This window comes from Pongo abelii, chromosome 8, assembly GCF_028885655.2.
Source record: "Pongo abelii isolate AG06213 chromosome 8, NHGRI_mPonAbe1-v2.0_pri, whole genome shotgun sequence".
In the NCBI taxonomy this organism is placed as follows: Eukaryota; Metazoa; Chordata; class Mammalia; order Primates; family Hominidae; genus Pongo; species Pongo abelii.
The window spans coordinates 18,609,504-18,629,957 of record NC_071993.2 but is presented as its reverse complement, the minus strand read 5'-3'; the positions used below and the strand labels follow the sequence as shown (position 1 = coordinate 18,629,957).

Genomic DNA, 20,454 nt, shown 5'->3' with positions numbered 1-20,454 from the left:
TTTTCTCAACGACACAGGGAAGCAAGTTCACTGGGGGAGCGTGAGATGAGAAGGGGTTATCAGAGGTTTAAGAAGGGGGAGATGGCACAGAAGTCTTTTAGAAGAGAGGAAAAGTGAATGGAAGAGGGATATTTAGTGCGATGGCTGGGCAGAAATAGAGGGCCAGTTGACCATGAGTTGAGGGTGAGACCGGCCAGTGGCATCCTGCCCAAGGTCAGCTTATGGATGCAGGTACAGGAACTACACATCAGGGGTTAAGGATGTACAAAGCAAATATGATAAATATTGATTGAATCAGATTAAATTGAGTGAAACTTATTTCCTGTCATCATATAGACATCAGAGGGCCGTTTTCTGTTGGAATCACACACCTGTCCCAGCAGCGTTTTGCCATCTTTAAGACAAAATCCACAAAACCCAGTATGCTGAAATACTCACCGCCCTTCAAATCTGTGTTTTAAAAAATCAAACAGCGCTTTTTGCATCATATCTGTGACCTGCAATTGAGCAAGCAATAAGTTAAGATATGACCGAAAAAAAAAACATTACTAATGATGATACAACAATTTTACTTCTCTCAGGAACGCTTGAAAACCTGAGCTTCGCATTTGGAAAGAGTGGCAATATGAGGTTGCCGCATTTTTCTGCTTCTGAGTTCTGATGCAATGACAATTAAACTGAACTTATCATGATGTTTTAGTGACAAATAACATTGCAAGTGGTTTCAATCGGTCTCCATTTGACACTATTTCCTGGACTGAGTACACTGCAGCTAGCAGAAATCTTCAAAGCAACAGCCAGGTAAACAAAACAGAAAAAGGACGAAGCAGTGTATACCACAGCTTGCAGAACAACATGCTTTGCTGCTGTGAGCTCTCTAAGCTCTCAAGTTGGCTCCTTAAGCTGTAAAATTCAGAGAGAGGGTCAGGAATAGGAGGCAGCATCACAAAGAAGTTCAGCATGCAAGTTAAGCTTCCTGTGGAAGGCTGCTACCCACCTCGTAGCCCTTCAGAGAAGGGCCCACTAGGACCACTGGTCGCATGGAAGGTACCACATCATACGGAGGAGTGTGCTCTGTCTGCAGAGAGAGGAGAGGCTTTTAGATGTTTCACAGGCAGGTAGAACATAAATATTTTATGTATAAGGTACTCTTTCTGAACTCTGTAATATGAGGCACTGGCTTTCCACACATTTTATTTTCCCCACTTGCCTCTTTTCTACACAAACCCAGTCAAAGATTGGTGGGTTCATTTTCCTAAAGTTTCAAGTTACTGTTGTCTACAGTTTTCTTGCTTATCTCAAGAAATGCTACCGACCTATTCGTTCCTAAAGCAAGAGATGCTGCTTTTGAAAAGAAACTAGTTGATAGAACAAAGAGAAACATGCCTCATGCAAGATAGGTGCTTTAGCCTTGACTAGAAGTTAATATTGCTTTTCGGCTGCGTTTGAACTTTCTAAAGAGTTGTAGTGATTAGACCTAACGTGGTTAATTACAGAGGAAAGAAAGATTGCATTACCTTTGCATCTTAGGTGTTTGTCTTACCTGTCTAAAACCTCATTTCAAAATATTATAACTCTCACTACCAATATTTTACCTAATCTCAAAATATTTTAACTCTCACTACTATCAAAATTCTCTTTCATTGTGAGAGTTTAAATGAGCATGCATGCTTATTTTAGTAAAGAGTAATCATGATCCCTGATCACAGCTTAGTGATTAATGCTTTTGAATTTTTTGGTTTCTATACCTTGGTACTTCAAAGGTAAGGTTTACGTGTCTTCGAGGGAAGGTGATTAATGTATAATAATATATTCAACCATGCTATAGTGGCCTCAAAAGGTTCATTATCAATGTGCATATCTAATATGATTCTCAAAAGTAGTTTTCTGTCAGATAACTAATCACGTCTTTCTGCAGTAATTTATTTCTTTTTAATAAGAGGGGAGAAGCTAAATTTTGTAGCAATTTCTAAAACTGTCAACACTTTTCATGTTAATTGCTTCAAATAAAATGGTTGAATAACATCTTTCCAAAAATTAGGTAACAGCTAATTGGTTTATATTAAAATTGGCTCTTTTGATAGCATAAAATACTAAATTGACCCAAAAATGACTTTTTAAAAAAAATGCGTAAGAGCGATATGGCCTTAGACACTGTAAGCAAATCATTGCTATATGAATCTTTCTGGCTAAGGAGTGTCAAAAAATATAATTTGAGAATCACACACACCAACAGAAAAATGTTCTGTAAATGATTTTAAGAATTCAGTACACTGATGTGCAGATATGAATGTCATTTTTGCATCTGCCTGTCACTCAAGAATGTTTTATTGTTGCTTAAAATTGCCCATTACAAACTTTTCTGGCTTCATTGAATTCACATTGCCTCGGGGGGAATTAGAAAGCATTTGAAATTCAAAAGCTTCCATCTGAGATTTTACCCGTAGTCATAGACGAAATAATCAGAGGGGAGAAAAATATTACCGTGACTGGGCTGTCAAATTGCACTGCCTAAAATTTCACCTAGCATTCAGAATTAATTTTAATTAATTAAAATTTCACCTAGCATTCAGAATTAATTTTAATTAATTAAAATTTCACCTAGCATTCAGAATTAATTTTAACTGACACAATCAACGTAGAATACAGTTTTGAACAACAACAACAAAAAAAGACAAACATAATACAGTGACAGCACACATACCACACAAGCACCACTCTAAAAGCAACCTAAAACATAGAAAACGATCTTCTCATTGAATCTCAGGCTGTTGTTTTGTTTTTGAATTCTACATGGATGTTAACCACATTATCAATAACATAAGAAGAATGAATACCAGTGCCGAAGGCATCATAAGCATATTTCTTAAATTATTTCATGTATACCACCTGGGATCATACTGAAAATGTTTAGAAGCCAAGTCCTTATAACTATGCGGTGTAAGAACACCTTTTCACCGTTGAAATTAGGAATGTAAATTTCCTGCATTTTAGTAACAGCTACCAAGAAATTTTATCTCAAGACTTTAATTCTGAAGTGGCCCAGTGTTTGATAGGTCTTTGATTCCTTCAATCTATAACTGCCAACTAGCAAAGGGTCACCCGTTGCTGGTAATCAATCAGCTTCTTAATCAATAGGGTAGCTACAGAAATTACCTTATTTGATGGAATATTGGTGCTTTGTGCCCTATGAAGAATAACACCGTCATTTTTGTCTACTCTTTCCTGTTAACCCTATTTAGCTTGATTTTTTTTTTTTTTTTTTTTTTTGGAGACAGAGTTGTCTAGCTCTGTTGCCCAGGCTGGAGCGCAGTGGCATGATCTCGGCTCACTACAGTCTCCACCTTCTGGGTTCAAGCAGTTCTTCTGCCTCAGCCTCCCAAGTAGCTGGGATTACAGGTGCCTGCCACCATGCCAGGCTAATTTTTTGTATTTTTAGCAGAGACAGGGTTTCACCATGTTGGCCAGGCTGGTCTCAAACTCCTGACCACAGATGATTCACCTGCCTCAGCCTCCTGAAGGGCTGGGATTACAGGTGTGAGCCATTGCGCCCTGCCTGCTCAAATTATTTAGTGAAAAAATTGTGATAAATGTTTTTAAAGTTTTAGAATTTAAAGATAAGCAAACTTCAAAAACCTATCTTGACAAACATGGTTTTAGCTCACGTTCCTTCTCTGTCAAGGCCCGAATGTCTTAGCGATGCCGATTTTCTAAACTTCTGAATGATGGACACTGTTAGTCACTTGGCTGCTAGCTTTAGCTATAACAAGAAGATCGGACCCCAGAGATGGGCCCACTGTTGTGGGTGAACATCAAGCTGAGGCTATGTTAACACAAAAATCCAAGTGTTGCAATTTTTGCCTGGAATGCTGAAGTTTTCCCTTATTAAAGTAATCATAATTGATTCAAAAAAGCCAACTTTACAGTTCAGTATCTGACACCTCATTAATGAGTTCCTCCGCAAACCAAAATACTTGTTTGCAGTGGAAAAGTGTTCATTATGTGGAGAGTTTGGGGGCAGAAGATGGACAGACTTGACATCACATCTGCGTGTGAGAATATATCCATGGTTTTGCCAGACTCGGCAACATTAGTATGACCCTAAAAGACAGCATGGTAGCTGTGGAAACTGATGGGGAAAAGAGGGGAAAAAAAGGGAAATTTGGGGGGAGGGTAGTGGTCCTTAAAAAATAATGCTTTAAAGCTACAAAACGGGTGAGAGGAAAAGGCTTTGTCTGAAGTAACGAGAGCTCAGGAATACCCTATAGTTTCCATTTAGGGGACAAGGAGCCTCACTGTGTAGCATCTTGGATGGCCAATGGCAAACGCTCTACGCATGACCACTGGCTGCATTGTCCAACGGGTGAGATGCTAAAATCTGACTGATGGAGAAGGCAAGAACATCGGGAGAATATTTATATATGACAATAGGAAAAACTCACAGTAAACCGCCAAAACAAGCCTGCAGTTTTCCACTGGTCTTGTTCATCTGCAGATTTTGCACCTAGTGGATTAGAAGTTTACATACTGACTAAATTAAAACTTGAATACTTTTTTTTTGTTAGTACAAGCTATGTGTCTGGATATCATAAGTCAGAATTTAATAACTGCTTTAATATGTTTGATCATAAGTTAAATTTCTGGATAAAAGGAAGAGACACACAGAATAAGCATGCACAATTTAGGTGCATTATATGGAGCTGTCGGTGTTTGACATCCTTGAATGTTGAAACAAATTCCCTTGGTGGTAGATATTATTCCATCAAAAAGGATAAGTACTGTAATGGTGTTTTAACAGGTCACTCCCTGAATTTAGTTGGTTTGAAATGCATGAACTCAATTAGCTGTTGATAGGTTCTTTGCTTGGGACAGAAATGATTGTATTTAATACAACTGTGGGAATTAATGCTAATGATGCCAGTGGCAGGATAAACACAGCTTATGTCAATGTAAACTTACCGATTTCTGCTTCTGCTTAGCTACAGCAGCATGGAAAAGAAACAAATAACAGAGCATGCACGTTATTGGCTTGTCAAAGGACGCAGACAGTCAACAGGACTAGAAATGTGACGCAGTGCAGTTGAGCAGGTGGACAATGGGAGCTTGGAAGTTAATGTTACCTTCTTAAAGAAGGGCATTCTTTTCTCTTTGGAGTGGGGTGACGTTACACTGTTTGCACTGGGTTTAGGGGAGCGGTGGTTTGCTGGAATATCATTTTCTTCTGCATCTAAGCCAGTAGCATCTATGTCTATAGCTATATACAGACAAACAATTCAAAAATCAGGTGGACAGGAGAGGAAAAATAGGTTATAAAGAAAATAAGATGAAAGCAAATAAAACTAACCATAGTAAAAAAAAAAAAACTATCATGAGTGCTCAACACAGTAAGCAAAGAAAATTAAATTTAAAGGTAAAGCACGTTAAGAATGCAAGGTAATCAAATCTAACGAAACTGAAAGATACACTTATAATCTGCTTGAATGAATCCGTTTCATGCTAGACCTCTTGAATATTTTCAGAGAAACATTTTAAATCTGTAGTTTCAAATATAATGTTGATTTTCTCTGTATCAACTGTATAAAAGTGGAGTACAGAACATTTGACTTCATTACAATATCTTAAACCAGCTTTGAGGTAACAAACTACTACTTTGAAAACCTTTATTATAGGTGAATGCAAAAGTAATTGCGGTTTTTGCACTGTTGGAATTTGCCATTTGATATTGGAATACATTCTTAAATAAATGTGGTTATGTTATATATCATTTTAATGGGCATTTCTCGCTTTATGCGTTTTTGCTAATGACTTATTACTTGCTGTTTTTTATGTTTATTTTAGACTATGGAAATGATGTCAGACAAAAAGTGAATTTGAGTGACTTTCTTATTCGAGTTCAAAATGTGTCGTAAAGCAGTGGAGACAACTTGCAATATCAACAGTGCATTTGGCCTAGGAACTGCTAATGAACGTACAGCACGGTGGTGGTTCACGAAGCTTTGCAAAGTACACGAGGGACTTGAAGATGAGGAGCATAGTGGCTGACCATTGGAAGTTGACAGCGATTACTCAAGAACAATCATCAAAGCTGATTCTCTTACAACTACACGAGAAGTTGCTGAAGAATTCAACTTTGGCCATTCTACGGTCATTCTACATTTGAAGCAAATCGGAAAGGTGAAAAAACTCAATAAGTAGGTGCCTCATGAGCCAAGCAAAAAAAAAATTGTTGTTTGGAAGCGTCTTCTCTTATTCTATGCATAAACAGTGAACCATTTCTCAGTCGGATTCTGATGTGGGATGAAAATTGGATTTTATATGACAACCACTGACAACCAGCTCAGCTGCTGGACTGAGAAGCTCCAAAGCCAAACTTGCACCAAAAAAAAAAAAAAAAAAAAAAAAGGTCATGGTCACTGTTTGGTGGGCTGCTGCCGGTCTGATCCAGTATAGCTTTCTGAATCCCAGCGAAAACATCACATCTGAGAAGTATGGTCAGCAGATTGATGAGATGCACCGAAAACTGCAACGCCTGCAGCCGGCATCGGTCAACAGAAAGGGCCCAATTCTTCTCCGTGACAACGCCTGGCTGCATATTGCACAACCGGCTCTTCAAAAGTTGAATGAATTGGGCTACGAAGTTTTGCCTCATCCATCATATTCACGTGACCTCTTGCCAACCGACTACCACTTCTTCAAGTATCTCGACAACTTTTTGCAGAGAAAATTCTTCCACAACCAGCAGGATGGAGAAAGTGCTTTCCAAGAGTTTGCCGAATCCCAAAGCACGAAGTTTTGTGCTACAGGAGTAAACACACTTATTTCTCATTGGCAAAAATGTGTTGATTGTAATGCTTCCTATTTTGATTAATAAAGATGTATTTAGGCCTAGTTATGATTTAAAATCCATGGTCCGAAACCACAATTACATTTGCACCAACAATACAATGTGCAAAAAAAGATTTTTCTTTTTGCAGATTTTGTGTAAAAATAATGACAGTGTGAAAAGTTTCACTAAAATTGCAACAGACATTTGAGAGAAAGAGAGAATGGAAAATTCTCAATCCAATCAATGCAAAGGGGTCATACACAAGGCCAATGATTCAGGGAGGGCTCCAGGAAGGACAGGATTAAACTGATTTTAGGCTGATGAAGACTAATGGGAAAACACTGGGTCCCAAGATATCTGAATGAAATCAGTCTAATAAAATGACATTGGAAGACTTCTGGTGACTTATGCAAAGCCACTGGGTTTAACAAAAGAGGCAGAGTGGAAGGGCACGAGGACCCAAGAGGATATGCCACTGGTTTCCTCATCTGTGAAATGAAGGGTTTAGCTTTGTTGCTTGACATGCTTTTACTCTTCCCATTGTTCCACCTGAAAATATAGTACTTAAAAAGTGTTACAAGAAAAAAAGATGCATAATCTCACTTCAAATTTTACAAAACGCTTCCACGTGCAATCGAAATAGCTACAAAATTTTATCAACTGCAGAATCAGAGATGGAAATAAAGATCAACTTCAAGGCTCTATTTTTAAGATTAAAAAACTCAAAATTTAAGGGACTTGTTCTTGGCAAAAACTCGGCAGTCAGGATTCAGACCTACTCCTCTCGCGTAAGTGAGTCTATAACCCTCCGTATACCACGCTGCCCACCTAAGTGAGTCTGTAACCATCTCTATACCACACTGCCCATCCAGGCGAAGTCCCTTTTCAATCTGAGTGCCCTCTTTCAGTTCCCTTCACATCCTGAATGGGGTCATGTCCTTGGTGTCAGGAGTCAGGATGACATCGTAGAGCTAAGCTAGCTAGAAAATTATTCTATGGTTAAGAATCAGTCAAGGAGAAGAAAAAAAATTTACTTACCGCAGGAAAGCATCATATTATACATGTTAGCTCTCTAACAAAAACCACAGTACATTTAGATTGAAGGAAGGAACAAATTACCAGTTTGAAATAACAGCTTGGTGTTACAATACAGCTACCATTCCCTGTGATACACAAGCTGAACTGCTCACAGCAGCTTCTTCTAACCTTTTCAAAGGATGGAAGATCATGTGACAGGCATTACATTATTTTTCAGTTTTGAAATTGTTATGAATGTTAAATGAACCAGCCTTTTGAAAACTAGGATCTCTTATTTAATTATTCCTTTTCATTTGATGAGGTAGGAAACCTGTGATGGAGTGAATACCTGCCACTGTTTGTACACTATTACAAATAATCAGCTATTGCTTGCATAATGCAGGAGGTATGATTTTCTATCAAAAAAATGTAATGATGGACTGACTGAATTCCAAATAGGTAGGCTTAACATAGTAACTATGTCTTCCTCTTTGCCCCCATCTATGCATACTGATGTGCTAAAAGGTTTAACATGTGGTATGTAGAGAAAACATAAAATGTGCCTAGGGCTTTATCCAATGCTGACTTTTATACCATCCTATAGCTAATCCTTTTCTCATATAGGAAAGTTTCCGTATGGGGCTTATTGAATGGCATAAACCAGGAAAGAGTCTCAGAAAACTCTTCAGAAATGGTTTTCCTTGAATCTCAACTCAAGCGGCATGTTGTTAGCACTTTCCTGGATATGAAGGACAAGATCTGGGTAAGAATTTCATTATTCCTACAATACACGTTAACCAAAATCAAGAGTTTCCTTGCTGGTGGTAAATTCCCACATGTTGTATCTTTCTCATCTTTCATTGGGCTTATGAAGACCACATTCAAGGGACAGTACCCTTTGAGGGCTTTTCTAAAATGAAGATAACCAGTTGGATGTCAGAATTTACAGGACCCTTGGTTGGTCAAGTTCATGAGTTGAATTTTGTGATTTGCCCATTGAATCTAGCCTGCTGTGATCATCAGGTGTATTTTTGTTTTTTAAAGTAAGAGTGAGGCTGGGCATGGTGGCTCATGCCTGTAATCCATCCCAGCAGTTTGGGAAGCCATGGTGGGTGGATCACCTGAGGTCAGGAATTCGAGACCAGCCTGGCCAACCTGGGAGAGCCCTGTCTCTACTAACAATACAAAAATTAGCCAGGTGTGGTGGCCGGTGCCTGTAATCCCAGCTACTTGGGACGCTGAGGTGGGAGAATCACTTGAACCTGGGAGGTGGAGGTTTCAGTGAGCTGAGATTGTGCCAGTGCACTCCAGCCTGGGTGACAGTGAGACTCCATCTCAAAAAAAAAAAGAAAGAAAGAGTGGAAACGTATACATCTTTGGCTGCAACGTTGCCCAGGTGTTTGGCTTTCCACACACATAGCCTGAGTCAGGTTTGAAATTTACCTGTATCTGGACATGAGGCATGGAAATCCCAAATTGAGAACTTTCTATAATGTACTAGTTCTGACATTTGGTTAACTCAGGTCTAAAAACATCTGAGTTCATTTTGAAATACGTAGAATTCTGAAACGTGGTCACTTTCAAAACATATTAAAGAAACTTACCAACGCAGTTAAGAAGCATTTTCAAATCTGTTCAGCTACATGTATTTTATTAGACTCAGATGGTTCTTCTTTTAATGAGAGATGTTACTCTTTTTAAATTTCATACTTATATTTCCATGCTTTCGCAAACATTAGTATTTACTTGGAAAGAACTGCTTTCATATATTTGAAAAGTCTCATTCTTCCTCACTAGCATGCATATATTATTATTAGTGATAGAGAGCCTTGGGAACATTTTTTCTATCTGTCTGTCTGTCTGTCTGTCTATCTATCTATCTTATCTATCTATCTTATCTATCTATCTATCTATCTATCCATCTATCTATCTATCTATCTAATCTAATCTATCTATCTATGACAGGGTCTCCCTCTGTGGCCCAGGCTGGAGTGCAGTGACATAATCATGGCTCACTGCAGCCTCAACCTCCTGGACTCAAGTGAACCTCCTACCTCAGCCTCCCAAGTAGCTGGGACTACAGGTGCACACCACCATACCCAGCTAATTTTTTTGTTTGTTTAGAAACGGGGTCTCACTTACGTTGTCCAGGCTGGTCTTGAACTCCTGGGCTCAAGTGATCCTCCTGCCTCAGCCTCCCAAAGTGCTGGGATTACAGGCGTGAGCCACGGCACCCAGGACAATTTTTTGAAATTTAAGTTTTGGCGTTAAAGGTTTGGGTCAAGTTAAGCAGAGCTTGGGGTTGAGACATATGTACACACATGTGTGTGTGGGTGCGATGTATGTGTTCTGCAACTGGCTATGACACCAATGCCCAGATGTCAAGTGGGAAATTTTCCAAGTTCTTGACAGCATCCAAGCATATATACCTTAGGCAGATACTTAGATTCTTTGGTCTGGCAATGAGTGAGGAGAATAGTAGATGAGACCTCTGAAAACAAGATGAAAATGATCATTCCAGGCCCATCCACACTTGATAGTTGGATCAGTTGTGCCTGCAGGTGGATTGGGAGAACTTCTCTTTAGAGCTTTCTGAAGTTTTCCTTTAAATCAGTTGAGCTATTGATATAAAAATTATCTCAGAGTCCTGATATGCTTATTATACATTTTGTAGTTGGTTATAGCTCCAAGTGACTCAATCACCAGAAGAGTCACTTGAAAGTTGGTGTATCTCTACAAAACCTTGGTGAACATTTAAATCACCTTTTTAAATATTACACTCTTCATGGAATTTTACTTTTAGTAATGGCAAACATCTGCCTACAAAACGGAATGTTATTTTACATGTATACTAACTTATTCTTCAAAATGCATGTGCCTCCTTTCATTATACAGACAGTCCTGGACATACAAGTTGAACCATACAATGGTTCAACTTAAGATTGTGCAAGTTTATTACGAATTTTTCAGGACATAACCTCATCAGAAGTCAAGGAACGTCTGAACTTTACGATGGTTCAACTTAGGACTTTTTACTGGGTCTGTCTACATGTTAAGTGCGTTTTGAGTTACGATATTTTCCATTTATGATGGGTTTAGTGAAGTGTAACTCTATCATAAGTGGAGAAGCATCTGTGTTGCCAAAACCACTGGAGGGCTACAATATGGCTGGAGGGAATGGAAGAATTTTTCTGGTATACAGAAAGAAGTGAGGCTGACATGTGCAGGCAGAACTGTTGCTTTATCGCAAGGTGACATAGTCTTTTTCCACTTTAAGAGCCTAGTAGCAGTCCCTAGAAATCACCGAAATCATCTTTGAGATATGTAAGAAGAGTGTAAGGTTTATATAGGAATCCCTGCAACTTCACACATTTGAGAAGGAGCAGGATAGGCCTCCCTTCCTCTGTGGATTCAGGGGCTCTGTAATTATCAAGGAAAGGTATAAGCTTCACATAGTACCTACGGGGGCTTTCATTTTCATTTCATGCATACTACTTTACTTAATTTTGAGCATCTTAGAATTGCTTGCTTCAAGTTATAAGTAGAGAGTTTTTGAAATTAATTTGCTTCCTAAAGCAATTCATTTATTGTGCTCAGATTTTGCTCACTTAAAAAGTCCTATATTCTGTGTAGAACTTGGAATTCTATATAAACAGGAGAACAATGGTTTGAATTGCAAAAAAAGCCCATGATCAGTATCTTAGTTTGCCAATGGCTGGGCATGGTGGCTCATGCCTGTCATCCCAGCAGCTTGGGAGGCTGAGGAGGAGGATCCCTTGAACCCAGGAGTTTCAAGACCAGCCTGGGCAACATAGTGAGACCCCTTCTCTTAAAAAAAAAATCCTATAGTTTTTGCTAAGAAGTCCTTGATTGGTCTCTAGAGGCCACCACCATTCAGGAATGAAGCTGATTATTAGTAATAGAGAAATCTTGTCCATAAAGCACATCAGTCACTGTGTGACTAGTTCCTTGATTTCCGCATAGTTGTGCAACTCTCTGTTTTTTATCTCTTCCCATTTCCAGCTTTCTAGAAATCACACACAGTATCATTTTGCTGAAACACCCTGGAAGTCAACCTTTACAATCTTACTCTGATTCCCAGTTACAATTCTCTTAGCAAACTAAGATACTGATCATGTGCTTTTTTTGCAATTCAAATCATTAGTCTCCTGTCTATATAGAATTCCATGTTCTACACAGAATAGGAGAGTTCCCAGATTTAGCAAATATAAATACAGTTAAATTTGAATTTAAAACAATGTTTTAGTATAAGTATGTTCCATACATTTTTAGTGTAAGTATGCCCCATGCAATATGTACTTAAACCAGTAAATTATTGTTTATCTGAAATTCAAACGTAAGTAGGTGTGCTTTATTTTATCCAGCAACCATTAGGATGAACCCACTGCTTTGGAAAGAAAACAATAGTTACTCTTCCCACACACATTTTCATCTTTTTTCTATACTTCTTGTCTGTGTCTTCCACAGAACTTTTCTGGTAGAGCCCATGACAGGCCAGTCCTCTATCTTCACTTTACTCTCTGTTCCTTACCTTTCTAGAGTTTTTATCCTTCTATTTAATGTTAAGGTTATATCTCACATTGTGCTATGGTTGCTGGCAAGTGTTCACCCATTTACTGCCCGTGACAAGCACCATCACAGGAACTAGGGATTAAAGGTTAAATATGGCTGCGTGTGGTGGCTCACACCTGTAAACCCAGCACTTTGGGAGGCTGAGGCAGGTGGATCGCTTGAACTCAGGAGTTCGAGACCAGCCTGGGTAACATGGTGAAACTCCATCTCTACAAAAAATACAAAAATTAGCCTGGCATGGTGGTGTGCACCTGTAGTCCCAGCTACTTGGGAAGCGGAGGTGGGAGGATCGCTTGAGCCCTGGAGGCAGAGGTGCAGTGAGCCAAGATCATGCCACTACACTCCAGCCTGGGCAACAGAGTGAGACTCTGTCTCAAAAGAAAAAAAAAAGTTAAATACATTAATCACTTTGATCATCTACAGCAATGTAAACACTTTGACATACTTTTTTTTCCAGCCAGAAAAAAACATTTCCCCATATTGTTTGTAACTCCAAAAGGGCATGCTCACTTCTGATTCCTTTTAACATCTGTAGGGTTAACATAGTGATTCAGTGTATATGTAAATTCACAAAACTGGATAGGGCTGGGGAAAGCATGAAATGTGGTATGTATTATTCAGCATTTATCACCTACTTACCAGACGATGGAGGTGTTGATTTTCTGGAACTAGGTACTATGTCACCCAAACTGGATGATGAATTTCCTCCTGATTTACTGGAGTAAAGCAAAAATTTCTGTTAAATCTGACACTTATTTCACATCCTCAAACATTTATATTATTCAGTAAACATAATTCGTTATGTTTTTATTCAACTTTAAATTTATCTTTCATTTAAGGAGGAAAACAATATTTCCCAGTGGAGATTGCTGGAGTACTTGAAAGAGCCACATGATGGTCTCTGATTTCAAATTCAAGGTTTAATTTTAAAAGGCCCTGAGAGAATGGAAGAGAACCAGTGTAATTTCTGCAGCCCTCAAGTCACTTGCCCAGATCACAGATAGCGAAACAGCACAGATTTATTTTGCTTTTTATTTTAGAGACCCTCAGAGGCAATGCACAGAACCTTAAGGCTAACACCCAAGATTAATATTTCCTTCTTGTTTTGTTGCAGCTCCTCTGTTTTAGGCTTATTTTATTAATAGTACACTAAGATTGAAAGCACTTATGCTTTTATGAGCAATCTATCAAAGAACAACAGAGCCATATGAAAACTTGCCAACCACTAAAAGACACACGAAGAAACACGACTAAACAGAATATGATATGATGTAGCCATCAGATAGTACCCAGAATACTTCTCAAGCATGACTCACATGGAGAATGAAACTTGGTTAATTTAGGAATGATTTGAAGATCATACATTTCAGAACTACCAAATTCAAAAGTCTGATATAAGATATACTTCAATGTCTCAGAAACATTGGAGTTAATATTAGAAAAACAGCATTTGTGTTTTTCACCAGCCTACCGGCATGCTAAATAACGTGTTACTGAATGACCCCTCTCTCAGATGAAGATGAGAAGAACATTTTAAATTTGGGCAAAATGATCTCACTGCCTAATGTTTATTATTATGGCCGAGCCAGGGTCTAGTTGAAAGAATTTGCTGCAGTGTTTATGCATTGAAGGGCAATATTTGCTTATGTAAATATTAATATGGAAATAAAAGTTTTACTAAAGTATCAGTAACAGGCTGAATGTTATTGCTACAGTTCTAGCATTTTAATGTATAAGCATCAAAAACTTTATTAGGCAATTAGCAGGAAGGCTCTATATCTTTTTAAGGTTCTTAAGAGATACTCAAATACATTTAATAAAGGCATCAGACAGTATGTGAAATTAATGACAAGTGATATTTATAGAAGCAGTTTCTGGCAGTTATACAAGGACCTGTTACCAAGACCCAAACATTTTTTTTCCCCAGAAGTTTTTTTTTTTCTAAATTATTGAGTCTAATTTCAGTTCAAGTTCATGGGTTTTATATTCCCTTTGAATTTTACTAACAGCCAAAATATTATTTGAGTTATATAAAATTGTGACAAATACTGCAAATGGTGACAATGACCAGGATGTAGATTTGTTCCTGACTTTTAATTCTATTAAAATGCCAAGTTCTTGAACTGTACCCCAATTCCATTTCCATTGAGTTCTGTCAATTTTTATAATTTCTGTATCAAAGTTTTTAAAGACTGCCAGATTCTGGTGATGTCCTCAAAACAAAACTACATTTAAAATGTTAGGAGAGGCTGGGCACAGTGGCTCACGCCTGTAATCCTAACACTCTGGGAGGCCAAGGTGGGCGGATCACCTGAGGTTGGGAGTTTGAGACCAGCCTGGCCAACACGGTGAAACCCTGTCTCCACTAAAAATACAAAAATTAGCTGGGTGTGGTGGTGCATGCCTGTAGCCCCAGCTACTTGGGAGGCCGAGGCAGGAGAATCACTTGAACCTGGGAGGCAGAGGTTGCAGTGAGCCGAGATTGCACCACTGCACTCCAGCCTGGGTGACAGAGCAAGGCTCTGTCTCAGAAAAAAAAAAAAAAAAAAAAAGGAGAGAAATGTAAAAACCTGTGAAAGCAAGTAAAAGTATTTTTCACATACTTAGGCAAAATCTCGGGCCAAAATAAAATGAAGAAAATCAAAGGAAAAGATATACGGCTGTAAGAAAAGGTAATCCAGTTCTCTGGAGTAAGTTCTGAGTTGTTACATTCCCTCAAATATGGATAACTCAGAGTCCTAAGGAAAAAAATGCAAGAGCAAAACAACATATCTAATCAAGTAAATAATAACAGATGGCAATAACCATTTGTCCTGGGCTTGCTGTGCCAGGCAAGACCTGGCTCCTTAATCTGCAGTACAGCATGGAAGTCTGTACAGCATGGAGGTCAGGCTGCCATCTTGGTTCTGACACTCACTAGCTCTCCGACCTCGGTCAAGTTCCCTAACTTCTCTTAACCTGTTTTCTCATCTGTGACCTGTAAGATCTAATACCCACTGCTCCCACAGGTCCTTATAAAGATGAGTGGAGCACTAACATTAGCCTAGGCAAGCCCATTTGGGAGACACAGGAGACTACATTTCTCAAACAATTTTGGGAAAAATTTCTACACCCTTTGAAGTTGTTCTCATTTCTCAGTTTCTATATGAAGAGGCAAAGAAAGACACACAAGCCTGCCTCTGCAAAAATCCATCCCAAATTTTCCAAAATGCATTCTACAAAGCACTATTCCTATGACATGAACCAGAGGAGTTTTTATGAGAAAGCAATTTTAGTAAATACTATACTTAAAAAAATTCCCATTCCACCAGAGATTCACAGTGTACATGATGACATTAAAAGGCTATAAAAAATCCTAAAGTAACTTTCTATTACCTAGAACTATTCTCAATTTATTTCATCTTGGAACCCCTTTCTCAAGTCATTTGACAAGAAAATTCTGAAAAAAGCTGAATTGTCCTAACTAAAAACAAAATGCCCCCCAGCTGGGATAACTTCAAACCTCAACAAACGATATACTACCTAGTTGAGAGGAGCAATGTCTACACCTTATTAAAACAAAATTTTTCCATATAAGGTGGTTCTTTTTCTGTTTGTTTTTTCAGACAGAGTTTCACTGATGCCCAGGTTGGAACATGATCTTGGCTCACTGCAACCTCCGCCTTCCAAGTTGAAGTGATTCTGATACCTCAGGCTCCCGAGTAGCTGGGGTTACAGGTGTGCACCACCACACCCAGCTAGTTTCATATTTTTAGTAGAGACGGGGTTTCACCATATTGGCCAGGCTGGTCTTGAACTCCTGGCCTCAAGCGATCCACCTGCTTTGGCCTCCCAAAGTGCTGGGATTACAAGCATGAGCCACTATGCTTGTCCATAAGGTTTTATTAGCTAGTATTATGATACCATTTTCAATACAGAGGGTAGGAGAACACAAAATAAGGCCAATGGAACATCAAGGATTAAAAGAATACTATCGGGTCTTCAAACACCCTGCAGGCAAAATGCACATGCGCTGTTCATCTACATGTCTCTACTTTTTTTTCTAATTAAGAAACGCATTTTCAACAAAAGTTTAATATTTAATACTGCATATCAAAATATGCATTATATGTATGTTGGTCTAATGAATAATTTACTGGCGCTAATGACAATGATAACAATTCAGAGTAAAGTATTTTAATCCTAAGAGGGTTATCTTTACAGGCAACATTTTTTTCTTTTTTTACTTTTAGTTTCGGGGTACATGTCCAGGTTTGTTACACAGGTAAACTGCATGTCACAGGGGTTTGGTGTACAGATTATTTTGTCACCCAGATAATGAACATAATATGCCCCAGGAGGTGGTTTTTGTGATCCTCACCCTCCTCCCATCCTCCGCCCTCAAGTAGTCCCCAATGTCTTATGTTCCCTTCCTGGTGTCTGTATGTTCTCAATGTTTAGCTCTCAGTTATAAGTAAAAACACGCGGTATTTTTTTTTTTTTTTTTTTTTTTTTTGAGATGGAGTCTCGCTCTGTCGCCTGACTGGAGTGCAATGGCGCGATCTTGGCTCACTTCAACCTCTGCCTCCCGGGTTCAAGTGATTCTCCTGCCTCAGCTTCTCGAGTAGCTGGGACTACAGGCGTGCACCACCACACCCAGCTAATTTTTGTATTTTTTTTTTTTTTTTTCAGTAAAGATGGGGTTTCACCATGTTGCTCAGGATGGTCTCAATCTCTTAACCTTGTGATTTGCCCACCTCAGCCTCCCAAAGTGCTGGGATTACAGGTGTGAGCCACCGCGCCCAGCCCCCGTATTTGGTTTTCTATTCCTCTGTTAGTTTGCTTGGGATAATGGCCTCCAGCTCCATCCATGTTGCTGCAAAAGACATGATCTTGTTCTTTCTTTTTGAGATAGAGTCTCACTCTGTCGCCCAGGCTGGAATGCAGTGGCACGAATCTGGGCTCACTGCAACCTCCACCTCCTGGATTCAAGTAATTCTCCTGCCTCAGCCTCCCGAGTAGCTAGGATTACAGGTGCCTGCCACCATGCCCAGCTAATATTTGTATTTTTAGTAGAGATGGGGTTTCACCATGTTGGCCAGGCTCGTCTTGAACTCCTGACCTCAGGTGATCCGTCTGCCTCGGCCTCCCAGTGCTGGGATTGCAGGCGTGAGCCACCGTGCCCAGCCAGTCTTGTTCTTTTTTATGCATGCCTCTGCTTTTATATGACTGAACGCATCTCACCATCTGAGCGCTCTCAATAACCCAGGAATTAATGAAGGTCAGTTCTGGGGTGGAGGTCTCAAAACACAGAGGAATCCGTCTGAACTAAATGAACTTGACAATTATAAAAAGCCAGTTAATGAGGATGGGTGTTCCAAACCACAAAGCGTATTCTGTTTCACTCATCTGCTGACGCTTGAAAAAGATACTTGCTCACAGTAAAGTATTATCACTGACAAAGGGATTTGCATCTTAGATAAACAAATAAGATGTAAGATGGAGAAAAGAGAAATCCAGCGATTCATATTTAAGAAAGGCCTTGCCCATGTCCCATCCTTTCACATCGGGAGAGGCATGCTGCATCCTTAGACCCGTCTGCATAGGATTCCATGGAAAATTCAGTACATGTATGAGAAGCCTTTCTAGTGATTCTTTTAGAGAGGGACAGACAACCTCACGAATCCTAGGAGGGATTATTCAGCCCAGCTTCTTACATAACTCATCTAATTGCCATCTGCACAGGCAGTTTTAACTTGTTTCATACTTCGCTTCTCTTTAAGTGCTTAACAGTGGGTAGAACTGAAAATTCAGTTTCTCAGGTGAAAATGAAACTAACGGATGACAAAAGCTGCCATTTCCTGATGATGTCTGAGACTGTCATCTCTCAAACATCTCCCAGCCATACCAGGCAGCTACAGACAGTGGGATTAGTCACCAGGGCTATGATGTGCCAGACTATTTTTCAGTAAATGATTAAGGTTTCAGATTTTCCTCTGCACTGGAGCCTGAATTTAATACTCTATGACCTTAGCTCTTTTCATTAATGATAATAATTTGATACTTTCCCAAATAGGATGAAAATCAGGTGCTGGATTGAAGTTTTTTAAATGCAGGAAAATGCAAGATTTGTGATGCTATCAATAAACCATATCACCAGCCTCCTTGTTAATACATAATAAAGGACATAGAACAGCAGACAACAGTACACAGATAGTGGTATAATCTAAGTTTTATGCAAACTCTTGACATCTGTCTCATACCTGGAGTAGAATTTCCCTTGCTTGGCTCTCTGTTCATGCTGCAGCCTCATGTTTTCTAGTTTGACTGGGCTTGGAATGAATCCGATTTCACAGCCTTCTTTTACCAGTCGCCCTATCCACCAGTCATTGTTAAATTTCTAAACACAAAATCAAAAGCATTAAAAATCAGTGCACAGAAGGTCAAATCCTTGTTCTTCCACACTATTTTCAGTCGAGAGAAATATGGCAATGACAATTAACTATGCCTTAAATATTATCATTCAAGAAACCCTTCGGCTCATGGGTTTCGCATGTAAGAAATGCTTTTAGTGTCCTCAGCAATCTGTCAAAGGCTCTGCGTTCCTTGTCTGTCCTGGTGCTGCCGTAGGACCAGGCTGAATTCCGTTGCAGCAGCTGCTGTCACCATGAGTAGGGATAAGCTCTCTGGGTTCAAAGAATAACAGCCCATCCTACCAAGATATCTTTAGGAAGTACTGTTACAGAAATCTTCCCCTTATATAATCAGACCAATTGGAAGTATTGAAAGAGATAAATATTGAAGTGTACCTTAAATATTTCATGTCACAGGACAATTTACCTTTGTGCAAACAGTTTTATAATTACACAGTGCGATGTTCACAGATGATTTCTCTACTTGTGTGATGTTGACAATTTATCTCTTGCAGGTGGAATATGTATCTTAAATCTTTGTGATTTGCCTTCATTTTCCTCAATTGAATAAATCTGTCCTTGAACACTTCGAAGAAGAATACACATTCTGTTTTTCTTTTCCCTTCATGGTGGAAAGATCCCCCTTTCAGCATCAATCATCAAGAAGAAACCCCGTAATAATCTAACTTCCTGGTGTAAAGTGAGATTCCAGGCACAGCATCACTTCTGATAACTTTTTCTATTGTTCCCACCTAGCCAGTATTTGACATCTCTTTTCAGAGGTTACCAAAATGGCAGGCTCTAAATTCCCTAGGCGATTTTATTTTTAATCGAGATAGGGTCTCGCTCTGTCGCCCAGGCTGGAGTGCAGTGACATGATCCCAGCTCACTCCTGTCTTGAATTCGCAGGCTCAATCAATCCACTGGCTCCTGAGTAGCTAGGACTACCAGTGTGTGCCACCACACCTGGCTAATTTTTTTTTTTTTTTTTTTTTTTTTTTTTTTTGTAGAGATGGGGTTTTACCCTGTTGCCCAGGCTGGTCTCAAACTCCTGGGCTCAAGAGATATGCCTTCCCCGGCCTTCCAAAGTGCTTGGATTACAAGCATGAGCCATAGTACCCAGGCTTCTAGGTTCTTTTTTTTTTTTTTTGAGACAGAATCTCACTCTGTCACCAGGCTCGGGTTCAGTGGCGCAATCTCGGCTCACTGCAACCTCCGACTTCCTGGTTCAAGCTATTCTCCTGCCTCAGCCTCTCGAGTAGCTGAGATTAAAGGCATGTGCCACTACACCCAGATAATTTTTGTATTTTTAGTGGAGACAGGGTTCACCATGTTGGCTAGGATGTTCTTGATCTCCTGACCTTGTGATCCGCCCACCTTGGCCTCCCAAAGTGTTGGGATTATAGGCATGAACCACCGGGCCCAGCCCTAGGTTCTTTTAACTGACAGTTATCAACTCCTTTGCTGACAGCCTTTAGTGCAGTGAAGAGTTTCAATTTACACATGCTTCCTATGACATATTATACCCTAGATGGAAGAGCTCCAAGTATAAATTCCTTCAGGTCCAAGAAAAACCTCAGGATCACACACTGAGAATATTCTACAGGGGAAATTTCTGGTCAGTTT

The 20,454-nt window shown here is 39.4% G+C and overlaps 1 protein-coding gene and 1 long non-coding RNA gene across 8 annotated transcripts in view; one reads left to right on the top strand and one right to left on the bottom strand.

The window, feature by feature from the left end:
- The window catches only part of CACNB2 (calcium voltage-gated channel auxiliary subunit beta 2), a 401,876-nt gene that overhangs the window by 21,689 nt on the left and 359,733 nt on the right, over positions 1-20,454 (bottom strand). For 4 of the 6 annotated variants that reach the window (XM_024253014.3, XM_054521516.1, NM_001132093.1 and 1 more), the window contains 5 exon segments: positions 18,679-18,815; positions 13,076-13,152; positions 5,121-5,254; positions 998-1,078; positions 439-497 (listed from right to left, as the gene is read on the bottom strand). In XM_024253014.3, the coding sequence (XP_024108782.1) occupies positions 439-497; positions 998-1,078; positions 5,121-5,254; positions 13,076-13,152; positions 18,679-18,815 (488 nt within the window). 6 annotated transcript variants of the gene reach the window in all.
- The window catches only part of LOC129048185 (uncharacterized), a 36,033-nt gene continuing 20,291 nt past the window's right edge, over positions 4,713-20,454 (top strand). Inside the window, exons 1-3 of one of the 2 annotated variants that reach the window (XR_008510303.2) lie at positions 4,713-5,088; positions 5,839-7,614; positions 8,468-8,606. This is a non-coding gene — a long non-coding RNA (uncharacterized LOC129048185). Of the gene's footprint in view, positions 7,615-8,467; positions 8,607-20,454 lie in introns of both variants that reach the window. The other variant, XR_008510304.2, reaches the window with a different exon arrangement.